A 26244-nucleotide genomic window follows, 5' to 3' on the forward strand; every position below is an offset into this window, starting at 1 on the left:
TGTGGGACAGGACGGGATGGGACAGAAACTTCTATATACACCCTGGAGCTGTGTGTTAGCCTGGACAGAGCAGTGGCAGCCTCAGACATTCTCTCTTCCTACCAGCCGTATTTTCTGGATCAATTTACAAGGAACGTCTTAGCTTCATGTGCTGACTTTCTTCCATTTCCTGTTCTGTCCTATATATAGATCCAAATATAGAACCTAACCAAAGTTTTCCTATCATGTAGCTCGCTAAAGATGGACCCATGGATCCAACAGCTGGAAAGGTCTTCAGACTCCAATCCAAAGGTACTCCAAATACGATGTGAAACATACTAGTATTCATCTGCCACCTGCTCACAGAACCCCTCTTCTAACTAGAGCGGGGCTGAAGAATGACGGTTCCTTCATGAAGGAACAAAGAAAAGCTTCCCAGTGTTCTATTTTTTTGTTAATAGATCTAGTTACAAACAGGATTAAAAACTCCTCTAGACAGTGCACAGGATAAGATTATATTTTATTAGAGATCTTATATTACATATTCCCAAAAAGTTATAAAAATCTTCCAAGAGAAAAATATCAAAACCTGTTGATTTCAATGAGCAAAATAATCAAAATGAAAGTAAACATTTCCTGCTAGACAAAGGACCGTGAAAACATTTTCATCACAAGTACAGACACTGGGAGATAATTACAATGTTTTATAACATCTTACAGCATTTTTATTTAAATCAATACTTCCAGAAAACAAAAATGCTGATATATGAACAATGCACCCAATAAACAAAATTAAAATTTCAAGAAGTGGGGAGAGCGCAGTGAAGCAATGACTTGGTCCACTGAACATCTGTGACGATACATGTGATAAAATCTAACCAAACAGACCACTGAGGTCATGACTGAAACATGGCTGGCTGTTCATGGGAGCCAGAGAAACTCAATTATTTAGTTAGATCTTGACCATAACCCAAAGCAAAAAAAACCCTCTTCTTCATTTCCCTGATGTTGTAGTCTGAACATAACTCTAAAAAGCAGAAATTTGCTGGTTCAAGAGAATTTCTGCTTCACTTGTGAGTCAATGGCTGGTGGGAACAGCGCACACTGAGTGAGACCCCGATCAACACAGGGCAGATCCACTTTTATTGCATCAGCTTTCCTTTAGTCTCATCAGGATTTCCACGGTGATTAAGTACAGCCACTTAACCACAGAACACAGTGAACATCCACAGGAAGGGACACCCTTAAGAAACGCCAAGATTGCTCAAGCTATTCCTGGGATCTGCTCCCGGCTATCCTAGCCAGTGTCTGTAGAGGTCTACAGAAGAAAGCCGCTTTGTTGTATTTTAGTTGCTTATTCCCCAACAAGTGAGGAAGGGAATGTATGCTTATTGCATGGAATTACACCCTTGCAGTATGGTTGTCAACTCTGGCATTGTTTCCTTAATGATTATAGGCAGAGGAGTTTATGAGCAGAACAGAACACTGAACAGTAGGAGCTGTGTCTTGAGTCAAAATCGAGACGACTATCGGAACAAAGGGTGAGGCAGAAATGACTGTCTCCGTAAGGGGACTGGAATGACAGGAGGTAAACGGAAGTTTAGATCAGATAATACTAAACCAGGTTAAGACACCGAAGAGAACTTTTCAAAAGTGTACACAGCCAGAGAATTCTTTCTTTGCTGACATTAAATAAAACTGTTATATTAAAGAAACAATGACCTCAAATTAGCTTAAATGCCCTGTTATGGCACATGGGCGAGAATGACACACCGAGTTCACCACACACAAAAGTTTGGACCGTACTCTTTAGTAAGATACATCAAGATGAGCTACGCGCAGCGGATCTGAAAACAGTCTATTTTAAAGCATTCTCTCTTTAATATGGTTAACTACTGTGAAATGCAAACAGGATTTGGATCTCGTGTTACAAAATCCTCGCTTCAAGTTGCAGTTTCCTTGGCAGCAGCATATTTTAATTAACAATATTTTTCTTCCTTGTTTTGTTTTCTGACATCTCAGTACATTCAAATAGTCAAAATGTTTCGAGTAACACCACCACAAATTTAATGAAATAGATCAGAATGTGGCCAGCATTATCAAGCAAAAAAATTACATAATTTATGTGTCATAGAAAGTACCCACCCCCCTGCCCTGGCCTCCCAACACCCCTCCCCTTCCCAAACAGTAATATGGACACCAAAAGATTTAACAAGACTTATAAAAAAATAAGGCACATTTATTTTTGATATGGTAATTTAAAAATAGAAAACCCCACCTTGGAACACCTGTATTCAAATGAGCTGTGTAAAAAGACACCTTGTGGTACCTAAAATGGAATTGCTTCTTCTGTTTCTGTGACAATGGAATAAATTGCACCGATCCCACATTGTTAAGTAATGAAAATATGCCTCTGTTTCTACTGGTGAATGACTAAAAAATCAGCTATTGTTTTAAATGTATGGGTAGGAAAGGGCAGTCAAGAGTTCGTGGGGAAGAGTATGGAAATGAACTACATTTATCATAAGTGTTGAGGGATTGCACTTTCCCACATATTTTTAAGCACACAAGAAATTTAAATTTGTAGCAATAATCAATGATTACAACTATTTTGGCCATTAAACTATTACCCACCAACTTTTATTTTTTTCTTTCCATTTTCAAATGGGTATTTTTTTTTTTTTATAAAACTAATGATCTGAAACGTGGATATTTTTAAGAATCACTATACGACCCTCAACACAAACATACTTAGCTAGCATTTAACCTGAGATACAGTCTGTTGAGGGGTTGTCTTTCTGTAAGTCTTCATTTCTGTAACACCAGTTCACACTGATGGCGGCAGTTTGTGGACAAACTTAGAAAAAGAAACCTTTTTGAAAGCATGGCTTTTTCTTCTTTTCTTACTAGACTGGTTTTTTAAGAAAAAAAAAAAATAAATCACAGAATTCATGTTCTCACAGTAGCCAGAAGCTAAAGTAATGTGCTTAGTTATTGCACGTAGAAACCACGGAAGGTTACAAAGCCAGAGTTTCTCCACTCAAATCCGGCAGTCAGTTTCACCTCAGGCGGATTCGGAATGTGCTGATTTCCATGGGACTCAGGGTGATGTCACTTATATTCTGGGCATCTGGGGGCGAGTGCATCAAGGACAGTGACGAAGGGGTGAGACTTTCCACAGCAAACTTGTTGAAAAGTTTTGGGACTGACATCTAAAAAGAGCAAGTGACAAGATTTGCATATTCAGATCAACCCTGAGATTTGCATATTCAGATCAGCACTGAGCAAAGACTAGTAGCACATCTATAAAATCAATTTCAGGAAAGCATAGGAAGGAATATGTAATGAAGGAGGAAGGACATTCCTGAACACATGAACTATCTATCCCCTGGAGAGACATGTGGCTGTGGACTGTTCCCTTGCATTTCTTTTAGTATTGATGTGGACATTTTCAATATAAGAGAGGACATTAAGAGCCAACAAGTCCCTATAGTCCCTGAGGACTTTAAAATCATCAAACTCTTTTGGTCAATATTTATCCCTAATAATGGTAATTCTAAACCAATCTCCCCACCCCCCTTTTCCAAAAGAATTGAAAAATGAGACATAGGTCCATTATAGCAATGGTTCAGTATATTACTGACCTCAATCTACAGGGACATTGGAAAAATACATATTCTTCACCTTGCCAGGTCATCCTAAAGTGTCTCAGAATAATATATCTCTATTATCCCTTGTAAGATTAAATGCCCTAACACTAGAAGGTTCATTACACATATTTAGAACATCCCTAATAGAGTGGAAACACACTGGAGAACACACGCACAGGAAGAGTGGGACGAAGACAGTCATCCAAGCAAACCTTCTTCTCAGACCTTAGAATGTGTGATAACTCGCAGCATTGGGGCAAAACCGCTTGAGTCTGTCTGCGGTGTGCCCATGGAGTTCTGACAGAGAGCTGGCTCTGCCAGGCTGCTGGGTGGGCAGGCCAGGCTATATGCAGGGCCCAGGCAGCTGCTCTGTGAGTCACAGCTCACTCAGAGGCAAGCGACTGGATGTTCATCCTTCCAAGGAGAAGCTGATGAACTGCCAGAAGACCAACTTAAGGAGAAAAATCAAGAACAGGCAAGCAGCCAGCAGGGTGCAGCCTCACAAGCCATCTGATCTGCAGTGATGACTCAGACACAAATCTGGATCAATCAGGAGACCCAGACATACATCTACTTCTCCAGATTAATCAACTGACTTGAGCTCTGCACAGCTGCCTCTGGGTTGTGTTCAATTATTCATTGACCATGGTCTTGCTGTTTATGCTCTAGCCTTATCACTATGCCAATCATTGGTTATGTTAAAATCTTTCTCTGCCTTTGTGGAAGGTGGAGTTGACCTGCCGTGACTAAACTACATTGTACGTGAGCACGCATAGCCTGGATAAGTTGAGCATGGGGGAAAGGAGATGTAAGGTGCTTTGTAGTCTCAAAATGGAAGACCAAAGGAATGATAGGAACATTAGCTTCCAAAATTTAGATTCCAGCCATGTATTTTGACGCGGAGAAGAACAGAATTTTAGGTGGAATGAGTGTTTCTGAAGAAACTGCAGGCGGCTTGCAGTCAAGAAGGAACAAGCGGGTTCTGGGCAAGGAAGGACCATATCACACTGTCCGCACAGAGAGAGGATTTCACAGCACACCGTCTGACTAGCAAGCGACATTCTTAACTTACCTTTCCCTGAGTAGTAGAACAGGAGAGTCCCGTGCCTCTACTGGAGAACTGGCAATCGAACCCTTTTCTGTGGAGGATCAAGGCTGCCTCATCTGAATAGTCTTTGCCCATCTGAAAATGATCCGTCACAAGCATTAACATGAGGCTTTACAGTATGTCACGTGGTACTGTTTGATGTCTGCACATTTATTCAGCAATGAGACACGACATGTTCATCTCTTCTATGGTTCCACACTGGTTGGACCCACCAATTTCTATCCCCACTAAAGTTTACCACTAAAGGTCCTGGATCAGTAGCTTTCTGCCTTTGTTTCCCCCATGATCCCTAAAGGGATAGATTTCTTTTTGTCCACATGTTAGTACTGATTTACAAAAGTATCCTCAAATAAAATAATTTAGTTTTTTACATACACATCTACTGAATAAAACATACATAAACTTAGTCTCAGTTTGGTCAAGTGATGATGTAACATCAGCCTGAACGTGGGAAGGCTCTTCTCTATTATAAATACTACTTTCTGCGAGGTACACTAACATTTTCAATCTTTAATGTGTTGGTTCATTATTTTTATACAAGAGACATTTAAATTGAATTAGTTATACTATGCCAGTCCACATATATTATTAACTTGATATATCATTTTAAGTTCACATCACAGGAATCATCCTGGAGCAACGAGAAAAACATCAAACATGACCAGTCAATGATGACGAGAAACATACATTTCATTTATTTATTTATAAAGAAATATTTACAAATATTATTTGTTTATGTATTTGCTTATTAATTGAAATAAACTCTTTTACATCCATCTAAATAGTGATACCATGTATGATTAGATTTTGAGATAGTTGATGTTGAATCATCTTAATATATATTTTTTCTAAAGTGTAAGGATAGGGTCTGAGATGACGCAGTGGGATAAAGCACCTGGTGAGCAAGCTGAATGATCTGAGTTCAGATCCCCAGAACCTACATAAAAGGCAGAAGCAAAATGCGAGCATCTCCACCGTTGGCAGTCCCTACCTGACAATGAGAGACGGAGACGGCATCTCTCTGTGTTCAAAGGCCAGTTACCCTAGCTTACCCAGCAAGCAAAGGTACCCTGCCTCAAACAAGGCAGAAAAGGCAAGAACCAACATCGGGAGGCTTCTTCTAACGTCCACATGTGTACTGCAGCCCCCACACATGCTCACATATACATTCAAACACATGCAAATGAAAAAATGGATACAGGTGTTTGTGAGGGTAAGTGAAATGAATTAAAAATCTTTGGAACTTTTATGTAATGTAAGCTAGTCAAAGGAGAGCTATCTGTTGCTGTCAGTTCTGAGACAGACACAATTTACTTCTCCTCTAGCCAGAGATATGACATGGTCAAGCTCATGGTCATCATCACGAGAGGCCAAGCTTGCTTCATGCGATACAGGGATATCTATTCTGAATAATCGCCAGAAACACTCCAAGTAATTTGGTGCTAAGGGGCCGGAGCAGTTTAAACTACCCTGCCCTTGAGGTCTGCCCTGCGATAGCATGCTATGACACCCTGCACTGGCATTATTTTCAGTGGTGTTGTAAGATTTTGTCTGAAGGGAGAGAAAAAGGTTTAAAGAACTCTGAATCACCGGGGGACCACAATATACACAGCAACTTTAAATCTATAGATAATGAAGATGTCTAATAAAACTTCAACAAAATGTCGTGTCCTGATACATATTTCAGAGCATAAAAATAGCACATAGAAAACCCTTCACTAATTATACACAGAGCATCATAAGAATAGCAAAGAGAACTCGATCTTGTACCAACTGTGACACCTGGGAACAGCAATTTATTTTAAGCATCAATTCGTCTATAAAATAGAACCAATGTTTGCCTACTTGCTGCATGAATTGGTCCTGTGGATGACTCCAGCAGGAATTCGGTCTATAGTGGTCTCACAGAGCCTCAGAGGGACAGGATGTGCTAGCAGAGGAACCAAAGATCAGTGGCTCAGAACCTAGTCAGGACTTGGTCAGCCACTCTGTGCTGTGGCATTTAGTAAAACCAGGTTTTCTCTTTTCTATAAAACAGAAATAAAATGAAATGACCTAGAAAAGATGTGCTCCAATGTTTGATATAGGAAGCCCTTGGCATGTTAGCTATTTGTGTTTTTAAAGAAATTCATCTAGTTAAAATAGGTGATTACTTTATAAACATTACAAATCAATACAAATTGAATTCATATTCATAAATTTCCCCACTGACATTAGAACTTTGTAGTTAAAGAATAAGAGAACTGTCCAATTATATACCTACGGCTATATATCAAAGCCCCAAAGAGTCTATACGTTGATTTACAGATTATATGCATTCTTAATTAAACTCGTCTAGAAGCCCTTGTCACTATCAACCTAAAATATGTGGCATTTTTAACTCTCTGGAGCATTCATAAAAAGCCACTTAACCAAGTACTGTAGAAGATCACACACACACACACACACACACACACACACACGAAAGAAATGGAATAACCAAATAACAAGGAGAATGCCCTAACTAGACATCTTTCACCATCAAGTGAAACTTCCAGTGCCAGGAATGGGTTATATCTAGTAGACTCTTTGGTCAAAATGGCCCCGTGAAAAACACCAAACATCATGGGCTATTGACAAGGTTATTGATTTTCCCCGACAAACTAAAGATAAAGTCCTATTGCTGAAGACAATACTTATATATCTCATGGAGCATGAAGAAACAAACTTCACTTGAATTCCTATTCATAAATTCATAAAACTATTGTTCTGCTAAAGGAGTGTAGCATTAAAATGACTTCTAATGACATCCTACTGTATTGCCAGATCAGTGTCTCGCTCAGCCATCACCAGAGAAGCTTCCTCTTCAGTAGATGGAGACTAACTCAGACACCCACACTAGATAATGTTCAGAGTGAGAGACTTAGAAACCTCAGTCCTGAGTGGGATGCCTCCATCAAATCTCTGCAGAAGAGGAGGAAGGAAGCCTGTAAGAGCCAGAGGGGATGGAGGACTCCAAGGAAACAGCATCTTCCAGACACAACAGGACTGACACACATATGACCTCAGAGACCATGGCAGCATGCACAGGGCCTGCACAAGTTCAAGGCAGATGGGGTTCCAGCGCTGACAGTGGGAACTTGACACCAGCTCCACCCCTAACCATGAAGCTGTCTGCAGCTGACACCCCTTACAAAGGACAAATCGGTTTTCTCCAATGGAGTCTCACTGGGTATATTACCACGCCTCAGGGCAGGCCCATGCCCAGGAGTATGGCCAACTCAGAATGAACTTAATGGTGTTTTTGTAAACTTTTAATTTTATTTTGCTTTGTTTGCGTAGATCTGAGCTCCCTCTTGGAACCAGCCACTTAGGAGGGGACATGTGTAAACACTGGCAATTGACTGTCCCAACTAAACCCTCGGCTGCAGACATCAGTTGACTTCCAGCATTGTGACCAAGTCAACCCTGTCCCTGTGCTGAGGAGGAAAAGGGACTTCAAAAAAACTGAATTTAACCTGAATATGCACTCAAGAAAACTTTTATACATTCAAGCAGGTACAATACGTGTTCTAGAGATGATAAAATGAAAAAAATTCACTAGCATGCTATTAATATCAGAGAAGAAGAGGGGTGTGGGGGAAAATGTATACCCTACAAAAACTGTACCAAGCACTGTTTGGCAACTGTCTCTGTGAAATAGGCCAGGTCATATCTGAGGGTGAATCGCTGAGTTCAGGCTGGGCGTTCAACAGTCAAAAATCCATTACAAAAGTCGCTTCCAGAGATAAACTCCAACATCGAGGGAGCTAGGCTGTGAGGCTATTCCTGTAACTGGATGCAGTATGGGGAAAGATGAACTAGTATGAAGTATGAGTCCCTCAGACAAGGCTAGGATTAGAGAACGCTGGATCCAAGCGAGGTCTGAGTCTACAAACCAGTCACGAGGTTTCAAATAATTATTAAGTTTCAGTAAATGTGGGGAACTGGGTTAGATTCCCGAAGAGCCCCTCTGATGGCCAAGGGCCAACCACTGTGACCATGACAGTGATTACTACACCATGTTGAATACAGGCAGTATGTCAGACAACATGTACAACATTCTTCACTGATGAGCTCACTGTATGCACAATAACCATTAAGATGGTTGACAAATGTAATGAAATAATATAATATCAGCAAGTTTGTCCATGCAGGAAAAGGCCCACCACAAAGCATCCTCTGTCACAGTCAGAGTGAGGATGACTTATGACCCTGCTTCAGCACCCCGAGGACCTTACCATTCAATGGCTACTACACCTCCATAAGAGAAGATAAGAAAGGGCAGTCTACAATAATCAGCAGTGTCTCTCCCTTCTTATTTCAATGCTAAGAGGAAGCACGGGATGAGTCCTGACTGACCAGAGTATCCAAAACCAGCGAGGGCTACACTGCCTCCTCATAGGGCATCAAAGGCATTCACACACTAAGGCACAGCTAAGTACCCTAAATACCATGCAGGGAAATTTTTCTAAACTGCTCAGAATCTTCAAGAATTTAGACTTTTAGAAACATATTTAGTAACTCACACCACATTCATCTTCATTGAATTCTGGCAGTGAGAAACCTTAGAAAATCCCCTACCTCACTGCAAGTCCCGAGGCAGAAAGTAACTGGTAAAAATTCATTTTTTCAGGACACTCATTAAAATGCCCAATAACAGTTCTTGGTTTTGATCAACAAGATAAGATAACAGATATTAAGGGAAGGTGAGCAGTTGTTCTTAGACATGTACAACAAAGGACATTCCACCCCCTCAATTCTCACCTTTTCAGAGGCTAGGGAGATCAATAAAGCACCAATCAATTCTTATAAAAAAGGAAAAAACAAAAACCTCAAAGTGCCATTTATGGGGGGGGTAGTAGAAACAAGTGAAGACAGAAAGTTTCACATTAAAAGTAGCACTGATTTTGAAATGATTGGTTAACTTTTTGCAAGAACATAGTTAACCACAAATAAAAAATAATCACACAGAGAACATAGAGTAATATGTGCAAATTGAATGAAAATGTCAAAACATAAATAACAATGGAGTAAGTTGACAAAATCTGGGCTTCACATTATTTTTCAAAGCATTGAAGTTGAATGGCACCATCTCAAAGCTGAATGTTGGGCTAACTAACATTCTGGCTCTCTCTGTTCCCAGGTTAATTTGCAGGTCCAGTCTTCAGAACTCTGACTCAAGGTCTGTTTACCCGTGAGAGCTGTAGTGATCTGAATGAGAATGGGCCCCACTGGCTCCTATATTTGAATGCTTGTTCCTCATTTGGTGGAATTGTTTGGGAAGGATTAGGAGGTGTGGACTTGTCGGGGGAGGTGTGCCACTGGGGTAAGGTCTGAGGTTTTAAACGCCCACACCCTTCCCAATTAGTCTCCCTTTCTACATCTCCTGGTTGTCCTAACAAGTAAGCTCTCAGCCGCTACTCCAGCGCCATTCCTGCCTGCTGTGCTTCTTACCCTGATGATCATGACTGAGCTTCTGAACCTGCAAGCAAGCTCCCAGCTAAAGGCTTTGTTTTCACAAGCTGTCTTGGTCAAGGTGTCTTATGACAGTGATGAGAAGTAACTAACACAGGCATCTTTCAGCACCGCCTCCGCAAGAGAAAGCACCTTTCCCTTACAGAGTTGCCCTTTCCCAATATCCTGGCTTCCCTGCTTAGCATACTTTGGTGGTGTCTGCGTTACCCAGGCTTCAAACCTTTAGAGAAGCTTCACCTGAAGGGTTTCACAGCAAAGGTGCGAGAGATGATCAAGAGAAGACAGTTCAAAGAAGCGAGGATGGCAAGGCACGCAGCAAGGAGGTTAACAGTTAAACTCGCAGGCAGCTGCTAGGACGAGCCAGCCTACAGTACACCCTGTGGCAGGGCTCCTCAGACACCCGCTCGCCATCTCCTTACAAACACAGCACGGAATCACCTTCCAAATACAGAGAGTGTAAGTGTAAACATGCCTATATAAAAACAGAAGCTCATCTACTAATAACAAGAAAATTATTGCAAGTCTGTAACTTTGGGAAACAGAACTGGTAACTCTAAAGAAAAAAAAAAATCAAACAATGCCTTCACAGCCACAAACAGGATTCAGAATCAACCTACCAGGTGGTTTTATGTTGATTTGATCTCTAGCCCTTCTTTCAAATGGCAGTAATGCACTCATTTCTAGTCTTAAAAGGAAAGGCTTTTCTAAATCATTGTTTTAAATAAATTATTATTAATTCCCTAGGCTCTATTCCCAAAACCTACAGAACCATATCTCTGAGAGGGCACATTTACCAAACTTTCTATTTCTAAAGCTTCCCACACCTGAGCCCGATTTAGAGAACCTGAGACCTGTTGCATAGAACCATAGACTTGCCTTCCTGCCCCACCTGCCTTTCCCACTTTGGTCACACTTGCAGCACACCCCGGGCTGTTCTCACTGGACATTTCTAGCACCCCACCCCCACCCCCGGGCCGCTCTCACTGGACACTTCCAACACACCCCCAGGCCGCTCTCACTGCTCTCTGAACCCATATCTCTTTTACCCATCAGCAGCTAGGATGGCCAGACTGAAATTTAGAACTGAGTGGCCAAGGATGGAAAATGGGCAGAAAAGGTGCCCCCATGATGCTATTACTTGTAGATATCAAGAGGAAGAGCCCAGTATCTTTTATCAGGCCAAGCAGTCCTTAGAGCTACTAGGAAATGTTAATTGACGACATTCTGCCAGTGCAAACCACGGGTCTTGTTAGAAACCAAGAATTTATATCAATAGTACCTTGAGGGAGGGGGAAATAGTTGCAATCTCCAAGTGAATCCACTGTTGTATACTAAACGCTGCCAGCACACAAAGCCAGGAACCCAATTCAGAATATTGAAATCGAGCTTCTGGACTCGCCCATCCAATCCTGTCTGGCCTTCTCTGGCATTACGCTGTCACTTCTTTGGCCTCTTGTGGAGTTACAATGGGTACATTTTTAGGCAGCATTGTTAAGACAATCCTCGCACTGGCTTCACTGAATGCTAACTTTTCTCTTTGCAAAGGTTAAGGGACAAAAAAAATAACTCTTTCTAGGCTTAAATGGACCAATGAACCTCCTCTGTGCTCCGTGACTATTCAAAACGTATGCTCAGAGTCCAAAGCTAACAGAGGAACTGTCACCAGCAGATCCGATAATATAAAAACGGCCTCATGTCCTTAGTTCTGGTTACATGCTGGCATGGTACAATGCCGCTGGCACTTCAGTCTTTCCCTTTCAAATCCTGACGCTCACTTCTCTATTCCCTCCGCTCAAAATCTCCACCTGCTCCTCAGTCACACGCTGTGAGCATCACCAGCACTGTCTCTTTAAGTCTCTGTCTTCCAGAGCCTTCCCAAACATCACTTTCTTCCTCACAATGAGCTCGAGACAGATATATCTGAAATGGCCCCATTTCATAAACTAAGTTAAGTTAGCACTCTTTCGGGCTGCAGCAGAGAACGCAAGGTCCTTGAGGAGGTGGTGGTGACAGTATGTAGGGTGGAGTCTGTATAGAGCCTGGGTGCTCAAGGCTATCAGCTAATCTGGGAGGAAGTTGGATTTCTCTCACAGGTGGTGCTTGGTTGGCCTTGATTGTCAACTTCCTACAGCCACAGCCTAGAATCAGCGGAGAGGAAATCCCAGAGCGAGTAACTGTTTTTCTCAGCTTGGTTTGTAGTAGTACCCACCATTTCCCAGGCAGGTAGTCCAAGGTTATAAAAGAAAATTAGCTAAACCTGAGAGTAGGTATAAGCCAGCAAGAAGCCTCCAGGTTTCCGCCCTGACTTCCTCAGTGATGGATTCGTCCTGAAGTGTAAGCTGAAATCAATCTTTCCCTTCCCTAAACTGCTCTGGTCAGAGTGTTCGATCACAGCACCAGAAACACAAACTGGAAGAGGAAGTAATCAGACTCCACTGGAAGACAGCCAACAGAAAGACTCTAAAGAAGTTACCACTGAAAAGCAGTGCCAGCCTTGGACTACAGAGGCTATGACCCTACCCTCCACCACGTGACCAGGGCACATTGGGCTGCTCCAAGGAAACCATACTATTAACACAGTTACAGGAGAAAGGCCACTTATAAATGAGGCTGAGGGACAGTGGCCAGAACTCCCCCTCACTGGCCTTGGGGCTGTCAGGTTGCTAACGAGCTCGGCATCTACACAAGCAGGGGGATCCTGCGCCCTAGTCTCTGGTGCCCTCTCTTCTTTTCCTTTTGGCCTGTGAACTGATGACATGTTACCTCAAAGCAGCTACCTCAGCTGCTCTTTCCATGGGCCGCGCTGGCCTTCATGGGTGGGAGAGAAAATGCACAGAACGCAAGCGCAGTGGATTTCAGCCTTCCTAGCGCTGTGAGCCTTCATTGCAGCGCCCCGTGTTGTGCTGACCTCAGCAACAAGACCATTCCACTGCTACTTCATGGCTGTAATTTTGCTGCTGTTACGAAGCGTAATTTAAATATTTTTAGAGACAGAGGTTTGCCGAAGGTCTCGCCGACCCACAGGTTGAGAACTGCTGTGTTAAACAGCCTCACAATTCACTCATCCAACAGGAGGTCTCACCCTGTGCCCAGGCTCTGTCCTAGACAGGCGGACATGGCAATGGACAGAAGAACACGGGTGCCTCTCACAGTTTTCATACTTGCTCTTAATTCTGCCGAGATCATTCTCTCACTGTCCCTTACAACCCTCCAGAAATCTTGACCCCTTCCAGGCTTCTACCCCAATTCTCGCCTTCTCTATGGGGATATCTCTACACACCCCAAGCGATCTTGCTGTCTCTGAACTGCTCTAGCTTCCTTCCTTCCCCACTCAGCATCTGGTGTTGACTCTTGGTCTTCTTCTGTCGTTCTCTTCTCCTCCCACAAGGGACTGAGGAGCTGAGGCTGTCAATCTGCTTTGTTGACAGCTATCAGCGCAGTGCCTAGCGAACACCTAGCAAGCATAACACAAATTCTGCATGCCCACCTCACAGGACAAAACAAGTGTTTCCACACAAATAGCATACAGTTACGCCAGCAGCACATGTTTGCATCCTTACAAGTCACACAGCTTCCTTCAGAGCCCGACACAGGTTCCTCATCCTGGGCACGAAGTCTGTAAATCCCTAAACAGCCACCACGCAGACATCCATCCTTACTTGCTTTACTCGGTTTGCTTCCTTTATTCTTAAATCCTTCTCTCATCTTAGGTTGAGCGCCTTCCTTTCTTGACACTGAAGTCGTTTACTGTGAGGTATTTCCCACAGAATCCCTGTCACTTATTACATCCAGCTGTGCACCTACTCACAGCACCAAAACAGCTGCATCCTACATAAGCAGGACAGCAAATGTCTAATCCGTACTCCTTCCATATGGACATAAACCCAAATCAAAACACGCCAGCAGGTGAATCGGATGCCTAATAAATCCTCCCCACGCTCTTTTTCAAACATCCTAGAAGCTGGTTCTCAAGACAAGTTGCAAGGTTTTCAAACAAAAGCTGTGAAAAACAAGGCCTCTATTGTAGAAATGATTAAGCACTACATTTAGTATTTCGCCAACTTTGAGAAACACTGGCTAACAAACAGGAGTAAATGAAACAAGTGACAAGAACCGATGAGTCTGGCCTGAGCCTTAATGATGAGAGTTGAGGCCAGCATTAGCCTCTACGTATGGAAAAGGAGCAAACTCAAGCCTGCTCACCACATAGGACTGTCCTGGGAGGTAAATAAACCAAGTACTGGAATGTTCTCTATACCAGAGCAACTGTCAAATGAACAGCATAGTGAGTGAAAGGGGAAGTCCTTGTGATTATCCCACGAGGCTCAGGGAAGCTCACTATGTGTTATTAAAGATCTACGTGTGTGTGTGTGTGTGTGTGTGTGTGTGTGTACCCAAAGCCCAGCAGAGCAGAGAAGCCTGCTGGAGTTGAGTTACAGGCAAGTGTAAGCCACTCCACCTGGGCGCTGGAAACTGAACTCAAGTCCTCTGCAGGACGAGTGCTGAGCAATTGGTCCAAAGCATTTCCTTCCCCTTCCCTACCTCCTGAACCAAGTAGAGAGAGAAAGAAGCTACTGTGTGCACACACATGTTGGAGTTTACCTTTGACTGTATTGTGCGCAGGTTAACCAGATGGATGTCACACGGTAGAGATGACTGGAGCAGATGCAACTCACTCAGCAGCTCGACAGCGGGCGAGGAGAGCTTGGCAGTTAGTACCATGGGGAGGACGGGATGATTGAGGAAGGACGAAGTCAAGTGGCTGAGGAGGGAGGGATAACTGACTGGACTCTTCTTCTCTTCCTCCTATCAAGGAAAACCGAAAGCGCTTACAAGTTTTGTATTTGCAGCACTCACCAAATTAATTCATCGCCTGACAAAGCTGAAATACAAAACCACAGGAATAACCTAAGGAGTATTTCAAGGTTGACAGTCACAGAAAATCTAAGTAGAGTATCAAGCTCACAGGAGGGGATCTAATAGTGTTCACTAACTCATGATTTAACCATCCCCTCAGTCCAGTTAACACTGAAGATACTGCAGACAGTTTGCACGTGTTTGATAATGAAGAGGATTTTATGGAAACTCCCAACCTATCACAAAACCTTCAAAGTACAAGAAACATAATATCCTCCACATCTCACTTAAACGCTGAATGTCATCATCCCTTTTTACACATACAACAAGGCATATATGGATCTAAAACTAAATTTCATAAATAGTTAAAAAAAAAAACACTTTGAGACTTAAACATTACCAATTGACGCAACTAAAACCAAACCAAAACAAACCAGCTGGTTGTGTTGGCTCATGCCTATAATCGCAACACTGGGAAATCGAAAATAGCAGCCTTGGCTAAATAGTGAGTTAGAAGTCAGTTTGCGCTACATGAGACCCTACCTTAAAAAAATATATGAACAACATAAAATTCTCAAAAGAAACGGATGTTTTCAGGACATAAAAAATACTGGTGACATACTTAGATCATCTGTGACCTTTGAATTTGTCAAGTTACCACCAACTTCATCCCATTTTATTTTAAAACAAGAATGATTCTGTACTATATATTTACATAGTATCCTTTACTCCAGTTTAAAAATACTTCATTCTTTGCTAGGATGTATCTATCCTTAGTAGGCAGCATTTCTATATGTCCAACATCAAATAAGTCTACCAGGGTTAGGGACATACATAAGTAAGATGACATAAAAAATCCAAAGCTCAATGCCTAGGTAGACCCTTAGCTAATAATGCCCAAGGAGCCAACGGACTTGGGAAGAACGGAGAGGAGAAAATGATTTATGAAGGATCCTTTGATCACCAGCTACATTTTATGCAAGTTTAACTTTTTTTTAATGACTTCAGGTTTTGTATCTTTTTGTGTGATACAGGACTCAAAGGCTTGGCTACCTATCTGTGTGAAAAGACTAGATTAATAAAGATCTGGAGCTTAGATTTCACAGTGTCAGAACAGCATTGGACAGAAAGGTGTTAGCAAAAGGTGACTCCCATTATACCCGAAGCTCAGGTAACAGGAGATGTCATTACAATTCAGACGGTGGAGAGGAAAATACTTAATGGCATCAGAGGAACACTGCAATATTAAAATGTTGGCAAAAATAGTTCTGAAGGAATTGTATTAAAGTGTATCAATTCGCCATTCTTTTTTTTAAAATAAAGATTAAATAAAGAACACAAAATACCATTCTCCAAAATACGGCCATTTAATGCAGCTTGCGGAATAGCATGCCTAGAAAGGGAACTGTCTCAACAAGGCACTTAAATGGACTCCCGGATCAAACGACTTCATGATCTAGGTCAGCATTGCTGACAAAATCATTTCTGAGTAATGGAAGATGAAAGATTCCAACAGAAAAGAAAGCAGAGCCTTGTCAGCTCCAAGAGGCATTCAGTCCATTCTTGGGCAGGACGCAACAGCCTCTGGCTGTGTGCTGCACTGGGGGAGTCTTAGACACTGACACTCCGTGACAGATGAGGTACGTCACTCATGAGCCACCTGAGAATGCTAAGCATGTACACGGATCCTCCAAGCCAGATCAGTTCCCGACCCTGGTGCTTCCCTTCTTAGAGCGGGGTGGGGGGTTTTACAAAACCCACTCATGGGTCCTGGTCCACATCTACAGAATCAAGAGCTCCACATATGAGACCTTGGCAATAGACAGCTGAAAAGGCGAAAGATAAAGCTGCAGGTAAAATCCAAGGATTAAGCCACAGGCAGCTCTGTGGGTCTGAGCTAGGAGCTGCACCACAGGCTCTCCCATGAAATCTACAAGGCTCAGAGTCGAAGATGTTTGGACAAAATCTTATAAAAAGGAAACTGTTTGAAATGCAACTAGTCAGAAATTAAAGAATTGGCAGTTTTATTGTTCTCAGCAAGACAAGTGAGTTAAAGGAAAGGTGTAGTTAGTTTTCTTCATAAAAGCACAACGGTGTTGGCCAGTAAATAAAGTCTCAGCCAGGGTCCCCAGTACATCTATTTTCTAATACTGACAGTAACAAGGGCTCAACAGGATGCTTACATGTGAACCACCACACATCTTAACCCCCGAGAAAGGCAATCTTCTAAATTTCAAGTCTTGGGAGAAGCCCAAGTTTCTAAAACATTTGCTACAGAAGTGTCACCTGTTTGATTAAGCTACAGGTAGGTCTGCCAGCCCTGCAGTTACCAACACTGCTACTAAAAGCACTATTTGGTTTCTTGTTTGGAAGGATTTGGATTGCAGGAGTCTAGTCTTCTTTGTACAGTTTAACACTAAAGAGTTTCCAGCTTTTGCTGATTCAACCACATGGACTTGAAACCTTCTTGGTCGTGGTGTTCCCTGATCAGCCTGAAAGCAGGACCCATTGCTCTCAGCCCAGTCAGGGCTTCTAGGAGCCTGAGGACCTCCACCAGCCACTACTCCTTCACCATCACTGCTCTGAGCATGAGAACAGTTGTAGCTAAATCCACTCTACTGAAGTTAAGCCAGAGGGTACAAGTGTCCTTTAGATCAATTTCACTACAAATTAAAATGTATAGTTTCTTCTCTAGTTCATTTTTAATTTAAAAGCAGCTATGGATTCAAGCCCTAGAATCTATAGTTAAATAAAAAGAGAAATTTAACTAACATAGGATTATAGAAATATTGGATCAAATTTAAATCAATTGCTATCCAGGGAGTTTTGAATGGAATCAACAAATTGTTTAACTTCTAAGTGAAGGCTTTATAGGTCTAAAAGGAAATGTTTTATTGCTGTTGTAAACACAGTTGTTTTGTATATTAGTGTCAATATGGAGAGAAGAAACCGACGCAGTTTTAGCTCTTAAAACTAGGCTATCTTGTCAGTGATTAAGACCAGAAGGCTCAAGAACTGACACAAATTTCGACATCTAAAATGAAATATTAATATTTTTCCTAACTAATTCTAAATATTATAAAATTGTTTGTTTTAAATCGTCTGTTTTCATCCCATCATCTATTTGTCTATTTGTAGACACAAGCTGACACCATGGGCAAAGAAGCCCTGCGATGCCTGAAGATGAGGCGGACACATTCCAGGAGTCCAGGAGGAAGACAGCTATGGGGCACCACACAGGAATTCCAGTACAGCACACCCGGCCTTGCAGCCTCATTCACCTATACGTATGGCACACTGGTCCTTCCTCTAAACAGAAATGATCATAGAGACGGGGAAGGACACAGTCCCTACGCTCATGGAATTTATGATCCAAAGTAGGAAAAAAAGACAATGGTTAACTAATCATCCGCAAACATGACTAGGAGATAAACAGCTCAGAGGGGGCATAAGAGGAGATGATGTGGGCAAGGAAGAAGTACTGCTAAGGATTCCCTTGACAGGAAGGAGGAAAGGGATGTACAGAGATGCTATAGAGCAAGAGGGCTTGGGAAGAACTTGGCACTGAATGGAAACGGGTGGGTCTAAAGCAAGAGAGGTGAGAAGCAGGCAAGAGGCTTAGGTGACAAAAGACTCAACAGGAGCGGTCCACAAGCCAGGGGCACATTTTTGACATCAATACTAATATCATGGAGAAGACACAGGTTGCTCACTTGTAGTTCAGCTTCTGTCCCACTGATGGACAAAGTACTGGGTTTTATGTAGAGTAATACTGATATGGAAGCCATGAAGTCAGTCTGTTTTCAAACCATCAGCATTAGACTATGGTATGCTCACTAAGGTTTAGAATACACTGTATAATTAAACCATCTATTCTGTAATTCTTAGGTCAACAGATTAGTCTTTTCTTTGAAAATAACCTCACTCAAATTGCTTCCTTAGAATTATTTTTCGCCATATAGTAAAGAAAAGGAAATATTAATATGGCCCAAATGTAGCTCTTATTCAATATTTCTAACTGAAAAATATTCTAACTAAATATAAGCTAAATCTATTAAAAAGGCATCTCAATATTAGAAATTGGATTAAATTTTATGACTTTGAACTTTGGGGAGAAAGAATCAACACAAGAAAGGCTAGTTAGTGGTTCCTACCATGTTCACACCATTTCTCTTCTCCAGCAAGATTCGAAACAAATTGGCTGTAATCTTATTATCATGGACTCCTTGCCCAAGGCCACGGTTATCATCTTGCATGAGTCTTCGATCCATGAAGACTTCAATTTGACCTAAAAACAAAGAGACAAAGAAATATGACCAGGATGATTGTATGCAGATATTCACAGAGGACCACTTAAACAGAAACCCACGGGTCTTGCTTTGAACTAAGTTCCCTTTGCTTGAAGGAGGGGACCCAGACACTTTACAGGATGAAAGGCTGTCTTTTGATCATAGGTCCAAGTAGCTACTAAAAATACACAAAACCCATTCTCAATTCTGCTCTTCTCCATTACTGCTCAGCCACCACATTCCAATAGCATTGTGGCTGCAGAGCAGGCCTTCAACATGGGAGTCTTTTGAGGGGACAGGTGATGCACCACAATCCAGGAAAACAACACGGTATGCCTGAACTACAACATCACTTCTGCAAGCTTAGGCAAACTGTCTAAACCTCTAGAGTTTGAGGTTTCAACACAGATTTCTGAACATCACAGACTAGCAAAAATTACAGCTGCAACTTGTACGTGAAACGTTTCCCGGAGCCTTTGTTTGGGAGGCCTGGTCCCTAGTTATCAGGGCCACTCGGCAGTGACGAGATCAAAACTAACCTCAGTAAGGGCAGCTCACTGCTCTGTTCACAGCTGAACAAGATGTTATGAGGCAGGGCCAAGTGGAAGGGGGGCGGTCATAGGCCAAAAGTCTGAGAGGTGTACCCTGACCTCAGGTCTGCTCTCTTCCTCTTCCTGCCTCGTTCATTCGTCTTCATAACTACCATGCTGTCAACTCACCACAGCTAAAGTCGGGAGCCAACTGATTATGGCTGGAAGCCTGAGATCATGAGCCAAACTGTAGTTTTCCTGCCTACAGTTGTTTTGGGTATTCTGTCACAATGAAGAACTAACAAATACACTTTTTTTCTTTAAACACAACTGTGTTCTCTTAGTCCCCTGTTTATCTGAAGATTGAGGGCAGTTACCTGACACAGTCCTCAGAATACCCTGGCTTAACTGCTTATCTGATTCTTAAAGGAAAACAGCGAACATGGAGGATAACTGGTATATGTGACCCCAGAAATATCATAGATTCCCAACTAAGAGCTTGCAGAGTAGACTATGGAACATACCAGAAGCCATGCTGGCAGTGCCTAAGGACTGAGCGGAGAGCAGCGTGAGCCGGTGCTCGGCATCCTGGATGTAGGCCATTGTGCTCATAGGGTAAACGTTGGCTTGAAGAGGCAATTTGCTCATTGTCCGTCTAGGCTGAATCTATGGAACCAAGCAATTCTCATTTCATAGATGTATTATTAACACATATACTTTCATAAATTAGATTAGTTATCCCTTTCCCCAAGAGAAAAAGGCATAATTTCTGTTCTTGTCCAAGCAAAGAAATATTTAAAAATTAAAACACTCCTTAAAATCATTTGCAGAGAAACCACAAGGCTCCTAGCAGACAATTTTTAAATGTGGAGGGTAGAACTTGTCTGGATTTTAAAACAGGCATTATTTAAAGTCACAATAAAAAATGCCCACCAGAAGTCGTGCGGTTTCCCATATTTGCATAAAACAAATTATGAAGGTATTAAGTATTCATTTCTCATCTAGATCTAACATGCTGCTTTTGTAATGAATGCTAAGCACAATAACTCTCTCTTCCCATTCAAGAACTATCTATTATTCTTGAATCAGTTTTAATAAATACCACAGAGCTTGCCACCAAATCCTCCAACATATTACATTATAATAACGTACATATCACAGTTTAAAAACCCAGTGTTTACTTTTGTTTATTTTAAATTGAGATAGTTATAAATTCTAGCACACTGCAGCCTCATGTCTGAATGCAGGAAATAGAATTTTACCTTCTCACAGGCTGTCAGTACCTGACAGCATCTCATATCCTCAGGACCCTGTTATCATTGGATTTTACTCATACCACTTAAAATGCCACTTCCTTGTTTAAAATTGTAAAAGTTTAAAATGAAACTCAAAAATAATAAGGCAGGATGTTAATACAGTGGTTTACATGAGCTGAGTACCCATCAATGGAAGGGCGGTCCCGATGAAGAATATCCCAGATTTGACCCTCCGTATTCCCAAAAAGCCCCACCACCAACTGGTTATGCCGAGTCTCTTCAAATTCATATTTAACTATAACTTGTGAAACTGATCCTACTTTGAGATAAGTGTCTTTTCAGAAATCGACATGACCAAAACCTGGCATCCTTATAAGAAAATGTGGACACAGAAACACACACACACACACACACACACACACACACACACACACACAGGAACAATGTTAGAATAGCATGTGACAGTAGAGAAAAAGGCTGGGGAGGCACTTCCACAAAGCCAACAATGCCAGGGATCACCTATATGTAAACTAGAAGCTAGGAAGCAGCAAGGGAGGGTGCTTCCCTTGAGTCTTTGCACACAGCCTGACTTCAGACATTTGGTTTCCAAACGATAGAACGAAGCTCCGATCTTTTAAGATGTCCAGTTTGTGGTAAGACAAATATGCGTGGCAACCGTAGGGACGAAAGATAGCAATTGAGACAGGAGAGAGGGGAGGAGAGAGGAGGACAGCAAGAGAGGACGTTGGGGAAGGAAGACCGCTACTGTCAAAGAATTCTCTATTTCTCTTAAGCCCACTCTCTGCACCCTGCCTGGACTGTAAAGACATCTCGGGTGTGTTCTTGTTTCCTCAGCCCCTGTCCAGGGGTCTCTCTGGGTTATCGTGGATTTGAAATAGTATCAGCATCTTGTTGGATCATTGGAAAGAAAGTACATATTTTTAGCCATTTATCTTTACTAGGGTTTCTTGTGCATGTACACACAAATACACATAAACACTTATTTCTGTGGGATCTTAGGAAAATACTTTCTTTTGTACATGAGAAAAATAAATCACCAAAAAGTTAGTGTTTCCTTTGAAAACCTAAAGGCTGGAGAGAATTAGCATGCTAATCAGAATGCACGCTGCAATTTCTGTTCTCTGGAGAAGGTTTAAATTTAACATTTTTTTTTTTGCAGGAAATCATAGAAGAGGAAATTTATCCAGCCCTTTCCACTTATAGCCAGTTGAAAATCAGACCAAGTAAAAAGCATATGTTGTGAAATTATTTCTATTCATAGCCAGGAATTTTTGAAATGCTAATGTTTAAAAAATATGGTCATGTTTTTAGTGGTATTATTCAAAGACATACTGTCACACATTCAAAATAATAAAAATTAAAGCAACAATCCAAAGAGTTCTCTCAAGTACTTTTAAAAGAATCAACAATATACAAATGAAATGCAAGGATTAATGTTCTTACTATATTTATAGTTGCCATATGATGGTTTTGATTAAATATATAGCAGCCCACATTTCTAAAGTGGCACACACTTCTCCATATACCTGCATGTATGTATAAATGTGCATTCCCACTAAATATTAACAGAACCAAAGAATTATCATAAAACTTATAAGATGTCATTCTTATATCATAAGGAATAATGACATATTTATATGAGGTCTTTATGAAAAAAGGACATCTTTCAAACACTAATTGTTTCCTTTCCAATAGGTTCATATATATAGTTTTAGCAAATTATTTATACTCATCAAATACCCATTTTTAAAGACTTAGGTGTGAGAGAGAGAAAGAAAGGGATGGTGTGTGTGTGTGTGTGTGTGTTGGTGTGTGTGTGTGTGTGTGTGTGTGTGTGTGTGCGCGCGCGTGCGCCTGCCATGTGCAGGCAGGCCAAGTCCTCTGAGACTAGAATTACAAGTGGTTGTGAGCACCTGACATGGGTGCTGGGAACTGAACCAGGTTTTTTTCTAGCAAGTGCTCTCTCTAGCCCCTAGCTTTCAATTTGAAAACAAACAAACAAAAAACCCTTTTACAAATAGATACCCCAAACCGGGCGGTGGTGGCGCACGCCTTTAATCCCAGCACTCGGGAGGCAGAGGCAGGCGGATCTCTGTGAGTTCGAGACCAGCCTGGTCTACAAGAGCTAGTTCCAGGACAGGCTCCAAAGCCACAGAGAAACCCTGTCTCGAAAAACAAAAAAACAAACAAACAAAAAAAAAATAGATACCCCAGAAACATGATCTCTCTCAAAGATTTGTTCTAACTTTGGAAATCTGACTGTAGAATCTAAAAATGTCTGTTAAAATTTGGTTTAATTTAGAAGTAGTTTTTTACTTTGGGAATATTTTTCAAATGACTCAAAATTAATTAATTGGACACTTATCTTCTATAAAATTATACACATGAAGATATACATGCCTGTATATACCACATAAATACATGAACAAAAATTGCACAGAAATACAACCATCACAGTGATTTTAGAGAGAATTACCTGGTATCCATTCAGGTCGGTAAAAAATCTATTTTGGCTGTTTATTTTTGATGAAATTCTCATTACGATCTCACGGTTATGCACACTTCGAATGTCCACAATATTAGAAACTTCCACAGACTGCCTTTCTATTCCTAAATTTAAAAGAATGCATACATTAACGAAAGCAATTTCTGTCTGCGCATTTACTAAATACAGTATAGAAAGCTTCTCTCAAACGTACATATATGTCCTTATTTTCTGATTCTTAACCATTTCTTGTATAGGGAATGGTGTTAAAATTTTAAGATTTTTTTCTTTCTTGGTACCAGACTGTAAAGAACATTTAAGAGTCTATGCAAGTCCACAACAGGATGAGATATAATATACCACATATTTCTCAATGACTTCCGAGGGGAAGGAAGACGTGAAGTGAGAGAGACTGGTTCTCTGCAGGCACCTGTACCACTCTCTCCAATGATGACGTCATGACCTTACCCTTGAATAAGGAACCACTGAGTTTATACTGGATTGACAGAGTATTACTGCCCTGTCGCTATCTCTCTGGGAAACAGGAGATCCCATGAGATAATTTATGGCTGGAACCTCTATTAACATAGTAATATTTATGGATTATAATTTGTAAAGAACCTTAGCAATTAAGTCAATTTTAACTGAGCTTCCTTGTCCTTAAGGTCCCTTGCTATGGCATGATCCATTCTGCCTTTTACCACACAATACAAAAGACAGATGTGTCGAACTCTGGCTTCTCTATTCTTCTGGGGAAACCTGAAGTGATTATTAGTATCTATCTGTTGTCCCTCTGCCTTAACTGCCTCAGGAAAGCCTTGGGTCAGTTTCACAGATGAAGAGAGGGGTTGTGAAGAACTTTAACACATTTAGCAGAGATGGGGAAACGGATGAGAGCTAGCACAGCATCTTCTAGAGAATGGCAAGGAGAGAAGGCAGAGAAGGAGACCCCGTTCTAGCCCTTTTCCATAGCTGATGCCTGTGGGGCTCTGATTACCCTGAACACACTCATGCACGCACACACTCACACACACACTCATGCATGCACACACACTTACACACATGTGCATGCGCACACACACTCACAGACACGTGCATGTGCACACACACCTCTATATACACATACAGGTACACAGCGCCCCCTCTGTGCTGACTGCTAGTAAACTCTTCAACACCACCTTCCACAGTAACAAAAAATTAAGTACAGAAGGTTCCTCCCATCCCCTGCTTATAGGTTCAAAAAGAACCCACTGCTTACAGGAAGTGACCACAAGTCACAGAACGGACTCTGGGGTGTGTGGTGTTTGTGGAAAATGATGTGATGAAGCTAGCTCAGGCACTGCAGGTGTCTGTAAACACACTGGAAGTTAGGAGCCATGTTTCAGCTGGGGTTCCAATTGCTGTGCTGAGGCATTATGACCAGAAGCAAGTAGGGGAAGGCACTGTTTATGTCAGCTGGCATGTCTCTATCACAGATCATCACGAAGAGAAGGACAAGTTGAAGCAAGAACCTGGAGGGAGAAGCTGAAGCAGGCGCCATGGAGGGGAGCTGCTTCCTAGCTCACTCCTCATGGCTTGCTTGGCCTGCTGTCTTCTGGAACCCAGGGCCACAGCAGAGGAGCAGCAATGTCTGCAGTGATCCTGGTCCTCCCACATCAACCATCAATCGAGGAAATGCACCACAGGCTTACCCACAGGCCAATCTGGTGGGGGGGGGGGGCATTTCCTCAGTTGAGGTCACTCTTCTCAAAGTGACCCCAGTTTGTGTGATCCGACATGAAACTAGCCAGCAGAGACTGTGAGTAACAGTATGGTACTGAGGATGGGGGATAGGCTGGCGTCTCCACCAACAGAAACTGAAGGACCTCTCAGAGCTCCTTCCTGACACATGTGGTTCGTCACCTCAGGCACCAAACCTGGCACCAACCTCAGTCTCTCACATGTTTCCAGCTCACAGAACACAAATGTCAGGAATTGGGGGAAAACGTCACCTTTTTTTCAATGACCATAATCAGAACTATGGACCAGACAATTTGAGAGAAAGAATACCTCCACCATCATTGACTTGTTAAATTAATGTGTATGTCTGGGTGTGTGTACACATGCGTATGTAGGGCTGCACTTGTGTTCACCTGTGCACGTGCACGTATGTATTACAGAGCACAGTAGAATCTTCTCTGAGCTAGGCTACACATCACTACAGGTGCAAACATTACATTTATTATATTTACAGAAACCAGAATATTTTTAAATTAAAATGAAATGCACGCGGACTTCTAATAAGCCTAAGACACCCGAATAAGCACCATCGGGCTTGGGGTGTAGCTCAGCAGTAGAGTGCGTGCTTAGCCTAAGTGTGACCTTGAGTTCAATTTGCAGCACCCCAAACCCTCGTTAGATCCCAACAAGAACGAAAGCGCTCCTGCAGCTTGAAGGCGCACAGACTGTGACAGGAAGTAAGCTCCAGCCACTGGGAGTGCCTGCGGGATTTTCAGTGGTGTTTTATCTATGCTTCTCTAGAACAGATATGCTCTCAGGGGTCAAAAGAATGCATGAAATAAAGTCTTAACACG

General features: G+C 41.9%; 1 protein-coding gene across 1 annotated transcript in view; it reads right to left on the bottom strand.

Annotated features, from left to right (window-relative positions):
• Positions 1–480: 480 nt before the first annotated feature.
• Man2a1 (mannosidase alpha class 2A member 1) overlaps positions 481–26244 on the bottom strand; it is a 163001-nt gene continuing 137237 nt past the window's right edge. The window contains exons 17-22 of the mRNA XM_038339431.2: positions 23663–23796; positions 20434–20575; positions 19245–19378; positions 14836–15039; positions 4702–4812; positions 481–3191 (exon numbers count right to left, since the gene is read on the bottom strand). Of these exons, the coding sequence (XP_038195359.1) occupies positions 3039–3191; positions 4702–4812; positions 14836–15039; positions 19245–19378; positions 20434–20575; positions 23663–23796 (878 nt within the window). The 3' untranslated portion in view covers positions 481–3038. The remainder of the gene's footprint in view (positions 3192–4701; positions 4813–14835; positions 15040–19244; positions 19379–20433; positions 20576–23662; positions 23797–26244) is intronic.

The sequence above is a fragment of the Arvicola amphibius genome, chromosome 8, assembly GCF_903992535.2.
Source record: "Arvicola amphibius chromosome 8, mArvAmp1.2, whole genome shotgun sequence".
In the NCBI taxonomy this organism is placed as follows: domain Eukaryota; kingdom Metazoa; phylum Chordata; class Mammalia; order Rodentia; family Cricetidae; genus Arvicola; species Arvicola amphibius.